We start from the raw sequence: 12,571 nt of genomic DNA, 5'->3' as shown, positions 1-12,571 counted from the left end.
CAAAAAGAAAGGGAGGGAAGTCCACACCATTAAGACACCAAATGACCACCAGTCAGCACTATGTGTATGTCCTCTTCTGTTGACCACCTCAGGGGCCATGTACTCTATTGTCCCGCAGAAGGAGTACGCTCGCTTGTCATGGTCTATTGCCTCTTTACTCAGCCCGAAATCTAAAATACATTTGATAAAAGGGATTGAAGTCAAAGACAGAGGAAAACAGCCACCAGCTATGGGCTTAATGGATTCAACATAGAGAGACTACTTCTATATCTATTCGAACTACTACTACCACTGCTGTATGTTTTTAAAACAGTCTTTAGTCACCTGTTATCTTGATGTGGCCCTCCTCATCAAGAAGAATACTGTAGAGGGAAGGAATGCGACATCAATATACATACAGTACCAGTCAAAAGTTCAGACACACCTATTCAATCGTTTTTCTTTATCTTTACTATTTTCTACATTGTAGAATAATAGTGAAGACATCAAAACTATGAAATAACACATGGAATCATGTAGTAACCAAAAAAGTGTTACATATATTTTTGATTCTTCAAAGTAGCCACCCTTTGCCTTGAAGACAGCTTTGCACAGTCTTGGCATTATCTCAACCAGCTTTACCTGGAATGCTTTCACAACAGTCTTGAAGGGCTGAGCACATATGCTGAGCATTTTTTGGCTTCTTTTCCTTCCCTTTGCGGTCCAACTCATCTCAAATTGGGTTGAGGTCAGGTGATTGTGGAGGCCAGGTCATCTGATGCAGCACTCCTTCACTCTCCTTCTTGGTCAAATAGCACTTACACAGCCAGGAGGCGTGTTGGGTCATTGTCCTGTTGAAAACAATTATAGTCCCACTAAGCGCAAACTAGATGGGATGGTGTATTTCCACAGAATGGTGTGGTAGCCATGGTGGTTAAATGTGCCTTGAATTCTAAATAAATCACAGACAGAGTCACCAGCAAAGCACCATCACACCTCCTCATCCATGCTTCGTGGTGGAAACCAGACATGCGGAGATCATCTGTTCACCAACTCTGTTTCTCAAAAGACACGGCAGTTGTAACCAAAAATCTCAAATTTTGACTAATCAGACCGAAAGGAAAGAGTTCCACCAGTCTAATATCCATTGCTCGTGTTTCTTGGCCCAAGCAAGTCTCTTCTTATTGGTGTACTTTAGTAGTGGTTTCTTTGCAGCAATTCAACCTTGAAGGGCTAATTCACACAGTCTCCTCTGAACAGTTGATGTTGAGATATGTCTGTTACTTAAACTCTGTGAAGCATTTAATTCGGATGCAATCTGAGGTGCAGTTAACTTGAATAAACGTATCCTCTGAAGCAGAGGTAACTCTGGGTCTTCCATTCCTGTGGCGGTCCTCATGAAAGCCAGTTTCATCATAGGGCTTGAGGGTTTTTGTGAATGCACTTGAAGAAACTTTCAAAGCTCTTGAAATGTTCCGGATTGACTGACCTTCATGTCTTAAAGTAATGATGGACTGTCTTTTCTCTTTGCTTATTTGAGCTGTTCTTGCCATAATATGGACTTGGTCTTTTACCAAATAGGGCTATCTTCTGTATACCACCCCTACCTTGTCACAACACAACTGATTGGCTCAAAGGCATTAAGAAGGAAAGAAACTCCACAAATGAACTTTTAATTGAAATGCATTCATGAATCTGGTTGAGAGAATGCCAAGAGTGTGCAAAGCTGTCAAGGCAAAGGGTGGCTACTTTGAAGAATCTCAAATATATTTTGATTTGTTTAACACTTCTTTGGTTACTACAGGATTCCATATGTGTTATTTCATAGTTGTGATGTCTTCACTATTATTCTATTAGAAAATAGTAAAAATAAAGAAAAGCCCTGGAATGAGTCGGTCTGTCCAAACTTTTGACTGGTACTGTATCACACACACACACACACACACACACACACACACACACACACACACACACACACACACACACACACACACACACACACACACACACACACACACACACACACACACACACACACACACACACACCTTCACAAAAAAGGTTTGCTCCTAGAGACAGTGAGTCACGTGGATGTGGCTTCATATATAAAGCAGGCAATAAGGCATTAAAGCATTGTTACTGTTCTATTGAACCTTAGAATGGGCAAAACGAGTGACCTAAGCCACTGAGCGTGGTATGATCGCCGGTGAAAAGTGAGCCGGTTTCAGCATTTCAGAAACAGCCGGCCTCCTGGGCTTTTCAAGCACAACAGTGTCTAGGGTTTACAAAGAATGGTGCAACAAAAAACATCCAGTCAGGATGTTGCAGTGGTGTAATGGTGTGGGGAATGTTTTCCTGAAACATGTTAGGTCTCTTGATACCAACTGAGCAACGTTCCCATGCCCCGAAGAATTCAGTCTGTACTGGAGGCAAAGGAGGGGGTCTGACCTAGTACTAGATGGGTGTACCTAATAAACTATCTGTATAATAGAAATACTTTATATAAAATCTTCACATCTTACACACCTCTCGGCACTGCACACCCACACATTTATTGAGTGTTTGTTTGTTAGAACTAATGGATCTGTGCACAGCACACTTTTGCCCTTGGGTTGGTGTTGTTAATCATCAACAGTAAAGCTGGGAATAGCTCGTCCTTCAAAGACAAAAAAAGCAGAACCACTGAAACCAGGAATTACGCGAGACCTTCAAACGTAAATTATTCCCATGCCGAGAGTTCCTCTTTTATTTCCTCTCATCAAATACCCGAGAGACAATTTACAAGTCTAGGAGGAAAAAGATGCAGAACAGATGCATCCTTGATTGCACCAGAGACCTGTTGTTGTTTTGATAGACCTGTCACAGGCAGCACCACGGAGCAGTAACACAACCTTGTTTGAACTCATGGATCGGAATTATATGATATCAAATCCGACAGTTATGTACTTGGTCATTCCCTATCAGAATATTCGTAAGTCTCGGAGATAAAGAAACAATGTATAGGAGTACTCATATGGGTAAAAATTGTATAGCTGTGGAGAATGGATATGCAAGATGCTCTTTGAATAAGGAAGTAGTCTATTGCACAGTACAGTCAGTGAGGCTTTACTTCTCTGGTTTGAGGTCTCTGTAGATGATGCCCAGACTGTGAAGGTGATCTAAGGCCAAGGCCAGCTCAGCCAGATAGAATTTCACATCCTCTTCAGTAAACATCACCTGCAGATGGAGAAAGGTGAAAGATAAAGTAACAGTCATTGACAAGATGCAAACAGTACATGTGTGATATGTGATTGTGAAAATAAAAGCCGTGTTTTTAAAACCGTTGAGTAGCCTACATTGATGTGTTTTAAACACATAAAAACCAGACAGACAGCTTTCCATAATTCCAATGTCAGGTAGCCTGAGCAAAACAAGAGCACTACCCACAGATTGAACACTACTGAAACTCATTAACTTGATTACAAAGCCAGCTGTTTTGAACCTCACCCAAAATATTTGCATCAAAGATGTTACACATTTACATTTTAGTAATTTAGCAGACACTTTTATCCAGAGCGAGTTGCATTCATCTTAATAAAAACTTTGCTGAGTTTCCTCAGGTAGAGCATGTATTGTTGTCTTTCTCTTTGTTTACTAAATAGCACATTTTAACCACAGAAAGATTACTTTAGCTCTCAAATGGAATATGTGTGGGGAATAAACACTGCGGTGCCAAGGAGAGCATTTAATTGTGGTGAAAGTAACAAGTTGCTACCAGCATTAGGGCATCTGCTAGCTGTTCCAGATGAGTGATTTCCAAAACCAGCAGTAATTCATTCATATTTCAATTCCCATTTGTCTGTCGGCCCAGAAGAACAAATTTAAATCTAGAGACAAATTGTTTGCCCAATTTCATTCCAGTTATTATTTACAAAAGGATTGGTAGTAGTCACGATGACACATAGGAGGCAGTAGTTTTAGGAAACATGGGTGAATGGATGAACGCATTTCTAAAGTTGGTGGTCTATTATCCGGACTGCAGGTTGTTTTTATTATTCAATAATAATCAAGGTCTCCATCCATTTAATCATTTCTTTGAGCAAAACTCCCCTCGAATACCCCAGAGAGTTAATTTTATATGATCTATTCCAGTAGGCATACTAGCACACCCGATTCAACTAATCAGGGGCTTGATGATTAATTAGTTGGAGCAGGTATGCTAGTTGGAATTGAACAAATAAGAAGAATGGCTGGGGGTACTCAAGGAGAGGTTTGGAAACAACACAGAGCCGTGCATGAGGCCCCCCGCTGATCCGGAGGACTAGGTTATATCTCTCGTCTGTCTGTCTGTAAGGCCAGACGGTATTCCAGGGCGTGTCCTCTGGGCATGTACAGACCAGCTGGCAGGTGTCTTTCCAGACATTTCAACCTCTCCCAGTCTGTAATCCCCACACGTTTCAAGCTGACTACCATCATTCCTGTTCCCAAAAACACTAAGGCATCGCGCCACAATGACCACTGCCCTATAACACTCACATCTGTAATGAAGTGTTTTGAAAGGCTGTTCATGGCACACATCAACTCCGTCAGCCCAGACACCCTGGACCCACTCCAATTTGCCTACCGACCTAACAAATCCACAGACGATGCAATCTCAAGTGCACTCCATTCTGCCCTCTCTCACCTAGAAAAGAGGAATACCTATGTGAGGATGCTGTTCATCAACTACAACTCAGATTTCAAACACCATAGTGCCCTCCAAGCTCAGGACCCTGAGACTGAACACCTCCCTCTGCAACTGGATCCTGGACTTCCTGATGGGCCGACCCCAGGTGGTAAGAGTAGGCAACAACACCTCCGCGACTCTGACCCTCAACACAGGGGCCCCCAGGGGTGTGTGCTCAGTAGGGCTGTGACGATACCAGTATCGCAATATTTTTTCCATGGCAAAAATGAAAACACAAAGCAGAACAAATTCTTTGGTCCTTTAAAAATCTGATGTATGTAAAATACAGTGTGCTATAGCTGCAAATTCAAATAAACGTGACTCTGGATGACAACATGATGTTTGGTTCCAACATTAGGGCTGTTTTCCTAAAGTTAAATATGCTTCAAGTTTTGTTTCCTTGCCACGATACTAACGAGTATCGCGATACTGGTATTGTCCCAGCCCTAGTCCCGCACTTGTGGCGGTTTAAATCTCTGCTGTTTGTTGCTGTTCATATCAGCCCTGTGAGCTGTGCTGGCTGGAATTCCGTGGATAACCAGCATTAGCCTACGTTACTACCGTCATGCCGACCAAAGTTATAAAGAAATTTGGAGAAATGGAGAGAACAGTGTTTCACTATCACAGGTGCATGATCTTTTAAAAACCAACCAAAAATATGTCAACAAGCAATTGTTACAACAACAGGAAAATACCTTCAAGAGCTTTGTCCAAATACTGGTGGACTCAACTAACAAAATAATGGGCAATCTGACCAGAGAAGTCCAAGAACTTAGGAAGAGTTTTTCAGTTCTCCCAGGGAGAGGTGGATATCCTGAAAGAGACTTGCAGCAAGATGACAACAAACTGTAAGCCCACGCGAGATGACAGCAGTCTGTGGATCATTATTTCAGATGACTGGGAAAACAGTAGTGATATCAGGATATTATTTTTGACGATATATCATATCGTTTTGAAAATATAGGAATATTATTTTTGCCCTAGTTGGCTGTACCTACACCACAACTCCAATTTGTTTTGAGAACTTTTATTTCCTTGACTGATTTTCTCATGGCTCTGTCTTGTCCCTCTACAGCAGACATATGGTGAGCAATATGTTTGGAACATCGAATCGCAATAAAATCACAGTATCGAATCGCAATACATATAGCATCACGAGAATCGCAATACATATCGTTTCAGCACCTAAGTATAGTGATAATATCGTATAGTAAGGTCCCTGGCAATTACCAGCCCTACTATCTAGACTAGAGGGACAATCCAGGAGGAATAACATTGTTGTGGATGGCATACCAGTCTCCACATGAGGCCTGGACGGAGTCTGAGGAAAAAGTGGAGCACGCCCACAGGTCAGGAAAACCTGTAACCAGCCCAGATGATAGACCCAGGCCGATAGTGGTCAAGTTCCTGAGGTTCAAGGTCAAGACGGCTGTTCTGGAGAGAGCCAAGAACTTGAGAGAAACCAACATCTTCCTCAATGAGGACTTCTTTGAAGCTTTGCGCCAGAGCCGGAAATAACTTATCCGAGCTATAAAAACTGCCAGAGAGCGTTGGGACATTGCTTACATCCGCTACAACAAGCAAGCACATTGTCCCAAAAGCCTGGGAGGAGTGAGAGAGCCAAGCTTCAGGTTCAGTTGTTTCAGCCCAACATCACACACACACACACACACACACACACACACACACACACACACACACACACACACACACACACACACACACACACACACACACACACACACACACACACACACACACACACACACACACACACACACACACACACACACACACACACACACACACACACACACACACACACGTTAATATTTTCTCTCCATATTATCTACGATAAGCTACCCAGGATAGGGCTAAGTATATTAATATATGTAACCTTAGAAATAAGGTTCATGAAATCAATAACTTGCTAACATCTGATAACAGTCATATACAGTGCATTCGGAAAGTATTCAGACCCCTTCCCACATTTTGTTACGCTCCAGGCTTAAAATTGAGCTCAGGTGCATCCTGTTTCCATTGATCATCCTTGAGATGTTTATAGAACTTGATAGGAGTGAACCTGTGGTAAATTCAATTGATTGGACATGATTTGGAAAGGCACAAACCTGTCTATATGAGGTCCCACAGTTGACAGTGCATGCCAGAGCAAAAACCAAGCCATGAGGTTGAAGGAATTGTCCGTAGATCTCAGAGACAGGATTGTTTCGAGGCAGAGATCTGGGGAAGGGTACCAAAAAGTTTGGAAGCACCAAGACTTTTCCTAGAGCTTGCCTCCCAGCCAAACTGAGCAATCGGGGGAAAAGGGCCATGGTCAGGGGAAAAACATGATGGTCACTCTGACAGAGCTTCAGAGTTCCTCTGTGGAGATGGGAGAAACTTCCAGAAGGACAACTATCTCTGCAGCACTCTACCAATCAGGCCTTTATGGTAGAGTGGCCAGATGGAAGCCACTCCTCAATAAAAGGCACGACAGCCCCCTTGGAGTTTGCCAAAGGGCACGTAAAGGACTCTCAGACCATGAGAAACAAGATTCTCTGGTCTGATGAAATCAAGATTGAAGTCTTTGGCCTGAATGCCAAGCGTCACGTCTGGAGGAAATCTGGCACCATCCTTTCATTGAAGCATGGTGGTGGCAGCATCATGCTTTGGGGATATTTTTCAGCGGCAGGGACTGGTAGACTAGTCAGGATCAAGGGAAAGATGAATGGTACAAAGTACAGAGAGATCCTTGATAAAAACCTGCTCCAGAGCGCTCAGGACCTCAGACTGGAGGCAAAGGTTCACCTTCCAACAGGACAACGACCCTAAGCTCACAGCCAAGACAATGCTGGAGTGGCTTCGGGACAAGTCTCTGAATGTCCTTGAGTGACCCAGCCAGAGCCCGGACTTGAACCCAATCGAAACATCTCTAGAGAGACCTGAAAATAGCTGTGCAGCGGCTCCCCATCCAACCTGACAGAGCTTGAGAGGATCTGTAGAGAAGAATGGGAGAAACTCCCCAAATACAGGTGTGCCAAGCTTGTAGCATCATACCCAAGAAGACTCAAGGCTGTAATTGCTGCCAAAGGTGCTTCAACAAAGTACTGAGTAAAGGGTCTGAATACTTATGTAATTGTGATATTTCAGTTTTATTGTTTACATTTTTTGCAAACATTTCTAAAAACCTGTTTTTGCTTTGTCATTATGGGGTACTGTGTGTAAATTGATGAGGGAGAAAACAATCTAATACATTTTAGAATAAGGCTGGAATGTAACAAAATGTAGAAAAAGTCGAGGGGTCTGAATACCTTCCGAATGCACTGTATATAATACATGCATCTTAGTTCATCATGGAGTCAACTGGCATGTTAAATATGATCATTGTTCGTTACAAACACAAACTATTGCAATCCACATAGCTTGGCGTATTGCCAATTAATGAGTAAAAAAAATATATGGTGTGATGAAACAATCTGCAGTTGTTAGCTGAATGTCCCAAAGGAACTCTATGAGTCAATGATTTCATCAATTGAGTCGTTATCTATAATTTCTTCATAATAGCAGTATTACAATACAGGCTATTGAAGGGGTGGGGAATCATTTTGAATTGAGGGCCACATTGGGATTTCGAAATTCAACGGAGGCCCACAGTTTTTCTGGGGACCGATTTGCTCGTCAAAATCATTTTGCAGGCCAGAAAAACTGTAGTTTTTTGAAAATCATTTCTACATACTTTCTATCTAGTTGTAGATGTTCAAATGTGACCCAGAGTGTTATTTAACCCAAAATAATTATTCCCCCCCCCAACCCTGGGTTAGTGCACGGAACGAAGGAGATATTGTAATCTGACTGATGAGGTCTGGGCTGTTCATTGGCAGTGAGCACTTGAAAATGTTTGCATCGAAAGCCCATGCTAGACATACCACACAGGCCATTATGTCTGTGGTTTGAAATAAACCTGTGCTGGTAATTGGAAGTGAGCACATGAAAGAGCTACACTTTATTACTGAAGTAGCTTACTTATTTCAACTCACTATGAATGCATGGACATTCAGAGATGCTGAAGTACAAGATTAAAGCCAAACCAATTAGGAATGAACATTTACAATATAGGGACCTATTCCTGATGGGGTCCGGTCAATGGCAGGGTGTTTATACATATCGATTGAATCAGTGGGGTGGACGGACCTATTTTTAGTCACAGAATGAGTCCTGAAGCTTTGGAGTGCGCACGTGTGATGAATGAAAGTCCTACTTGTTTTTACTCTATAAGCCAAATTACCAATTGCTGTTGAGTTGACCAATAAAAAAAAAGTAATATCACGCAAATTGAGAATGCCTCGAAAATATACTGTACCTATTCAATCAAAAAGGGACATTTGCACCAAGAAAACAAATGATTGGAAATAAAAGTATATATTTTTTAAACATATGCATGTGGTGATTGAATGTATTAATAAAACAGTGAATGAGCAGTAAGCCATCACAGTGAGTAACAAGATGACTGACCTCTTTAGAAAGCCGTGTGAAGAGGTCTCCCCCTCTGAGGAAGTCTAGAATCAGATATAGCTTCCCCTCCGTCTGAAAGGCTGGGCCATAAAAACAACATAAATGGTCACGCAAAATACATATTCTCCTTCACTCATGACATGCAATAAAATGAAAACACTCCAAAGTGCAAGAGGCGTCACTACAGTTCATAGTTCGATTCCAGGCTGTATCACATTTGGCCATGATTGGGAGTCCCATAGGGCAGCACACAATTGGCCCAGCGTCGTCCGGGTTTGGCCGGGATAGGCCGTTATTGTAAATAAGAATTTGTTCTTAAGTTCTTAACTGACTTGCCTAGTTAAATAAAGGTTAAATCAAAAATCAAAAATAAAATAATTGTACAATGAGGCTCAGAGACGATTTGGCAGTTTTAAAGCCAATTTCCTGCAATTCTACACATTTAGCTATCATATGCTATCTGGGGGGCCCACAACCAGGGGGCCCACAACCCAAAATAAATACATTTGGTTGGGTACCACCTGGAGTTCAGGGGGCCCCGGGTCATGTGCCCTACGTGCCCATTCAGTAATCCGGCTCTGCTTAAAAGGTACATGTCAAGGCAAATCTTTTTTTCCCTGGTATAATTTTGATATTATGGACTTCTTCTCGTGTATTCCTATTATCTGCTTTGTTGAGTGCATCTGTTTGCCTGGGGCTGCTGTGGCAATACTCAGAGCATGCTAATAAATAAGGAGGTAAAGTGCTTTGAGACGGAGTGATGGCTTACGCTGTCTGAAGGGCTCCAGACGTCATTGAAATGTTTAGAGGGACGTGCCAAGCCTTATAAAACGCTTGGAGAGTTATTCAATGCAAGAACCTACTCCATTTGATATCACAATGTGTTTCTGCCTGCTGCCTAATGGCAGAACCATTCTAACAACTGATGGCTAAAGACAATCTCGTCACATAATTATTTGGCTGTCTTAACAAGAGGGTTTTCATGTCTCAATGTTTGTTGTATGTATGTGTGCCAGTCAGAACATGGTTGCATGGATGAGAAAGACGGCACTTGGGAAATACGCTCACCATAATGGAGTTTGACTATGAAGGGGTGGTTGACTTCAGCCAGAATGTCTCTCTCCATTTTGGACCGCACCCTATCCCGGACTGAAAAACAGACAAAGTTTATCAAAATGGTGTTAATGAATTAAGATACTTGTAGAACTGAACAGATGTGGACAAAAGCTATACATATACAACCCATTAGAGTTGGGCCGGTATCCGACAATACTGTATAAAATATCTCAGGTATAAATTTCTATACTGTCAAAACTGTTGATACAATGAAAATCTGTAAACCACTCAACCATGCATATGCAAGACTTCTCCCTCACTAGTCAGCCACTTACCTAATCAGTGCATTGGGAATGTCATCGCATAATCGAGACAGAGTGAGCTAATGCAATGACTTGCTGCATTATGCTCATCTATCTGCATTACCTAAGCCTTCTCCCTATGTCACCTGGGAAATGGAGGTCAGCTACTTCGTTATCAATAATAATCAAAATCATAATCCCCTCAAGCACCTTTGCTGCAATGCCAGCTTCCTCTTGCAACGGCTCTCTGCTTTGCAGAGGACATTCCTGCAGCTGTTCCTGTATTATGTAAGCAAGGAGAACATGATCTCCATTTCCTGAGACAGGGCCAAAAGGCTGCATTTCATTATCTAGAGCAGATTTTTTTAAACGTAAAGCGTTTGACTGAGATTTGTTGAGTACAGGAAATGCAAGATGTTTTTGACTGAGATTTGATGAGTATATGAAACGTAAAATGTTTTTGACTGAGATTTGATGAGTATAGGAAACGTAAAATGTTTTTGACTGAGATTTGATGAGTATAGGAAACGTGAGATGTTTTAAAAAAAAAGGGAAAAAAAGGATATATATTTTATTACTTATGCCGGAAAACCAGTTTGGCTGGATTTGGAATTAAATCATACCCATATCATGTCTGTTTACTGTAATAATATTACTCTCTTAGTAAGATTGGTCTGATGAAAAACATACCACTCTTCGAAAGTATCAGAATAAGTACCTTTTAGCGTTGCTTTCCTTAACACTTTCATGGCATAAAGCTGTCCTCTGTCAGACCCTTTGATTTTTCTCACCAGGAACACCTATGGAAGAGATTAATATCAGATTGAACAGTAGGGGAAATGTGATGAATGCATAGTACATACACAGTAGGTGTAACATAGATGCGACACCTTAATTCAGGTCACTATATGTTTACCTTTCCATAGGAGCCTTGGCCTAGCACTTTCAGCAGCTCAAACTGGGAGGGGTCTGCCTTTTCAAAGCCCTCTTTGGTGTGCTGGCTGATGTCGATCTCTTTCAGGATGCCATCGTCCTGTAGGGAAACAGATGGCCCTCATATCAATCAAGTGATTATAGGAATACCAAGAACACCCATATCGTCCAAAGAGAAGCAGGGAGAGCCAGAGAGAGGGATTTAGTCAGATGTACAACCTAGGGAAGTCAAATTTGATCAGGGCAAACGGAGACTACTCAACATAATCATGAATTAAGATGTTCCAGCTAGTATCATGAATATACAACTATCAGAGGAAACTTAGCATTATTACATCCAAGGATAGAACGCGCACATTGCTATTACACTTTTTGCCCTTATTATCCTCAATCTCCACACATATCCACGTTAACTGGTGACAATAGGTGGATTTGAAACAGATGTTGTAGGCTAACAGTCAGAGTGTGACCTTGGCTACAGAACCAGCCAGTAGTCCATCCTGTTCCCCTCTTATCAGGGGAGATTAGTGTAACCATGTTTTGCGTGAGTGGGGCTATGTGGCTGCCAAACGGGAGATCTTAAAAGGGAACACTCCGGCTATTAATGCTGTCTTCATGACGTGCCTCTGAAATATGCCGACCCAGGCATGTGAGAGTCCTGCCCTGACCGTCGCTGATTGATGCAGAATCTGCCACGCTGACACAGCAGAGAGCATGGTTAAACCTGTTTATCTCCCTCAATACATACAAGTACAACACACAGTTACATAACCCTTTGCATACAATATATCATTGGGATGAAATAAAAAAGATGCTTTTCAAATCCATATGCCGATTTGCCCCTTATGGTTAACGTTAACCTATAACTTCTCCTTCAACATATCATGTTGAACACAGCATTGAATAGGAAGACAATCATGTAGATGAAGAATCAATGGGTTAAGGATGACCTCTGTAGGGGCTCTAGAAAATAAAGGCAAATAAATCAAACAGTGGGATTACAAATTCTCTGTAGCTATCCAAGGTGTCAGTCCCATGGGCTTTTTATATTTCCAAACCTCTATCAAATCAAAGTTTATTTGTC

At 41.8% G+C, this 12,571-nt stretch overlaps 1 protein-coding gene across 2 annotated transcripts in view; it reads right to left on the bottom strand.

The window, feature by feature from the left end:
• Nucleotides 1–12,571, bottom strand: part of LOC106612512 (ribosomal protein S6 kinase alpha-2) — a 48,142-nt gene that overhangs the window by 16,569 nt on the left and 19,002 nt on the right. The window contains exons 2-8 of one of the 2 annotated variants that reach the window (XM_045723232.2): nucleotides 11,471–11,587; nucleotides 11,273–11,354; nucleotides 10,265–10,345; nucleotides 9,197–9,276; nucleotides 3,089–3,195; nucleotides 325–362; nucleotides 28–170 (exon numbers count right to left, since the gene is read on the bottom strand). In XM_045723232.2, the coding sequence (XP_045579188.1) occupies nucleotides 28–170; nucleotides 325–362; nucleotides 3,089–3,195; nucleotides 9,197–9,276; nucleotides 10,265–10,345; nucleotides 11,273–11,354; nucleotides 11,471–11,587 (648 nt within the window). Of the gene's footprint in view, nucleotides 1–27; nucleotides 171–324; nucleotides 363–3,088; nucleotides 3,196–9,196; nucleotides 9,277–10,264; nucleotides 10,346–10,587; nucleotides 10,842–11,272; nucleotides 11,355–11,470; nucleotides 11,588–12,571 lie in introns of those variants that run through there. The other variant, XM_014213719.3, reaches the window with a different exon arrangement.

The sequence above is a fragment of the Salmo salar genome, chromosome 01, assembly GCF_965601325.2.
Source record: "Salmo salar chromosome 01, fSalSal1, whole genome shotgun sequence".
Taxonomy (NCBI): Eukaryota; Metazoa; Chordata; class Actinopteri; order Salmoniformes; family Salmonidae; genus Salmo; species Salmo salar.
Note: the sequence above shows the minus strand (reverse complement) of the source record. Positions and strands in the feature narration are given on the sequence as shown.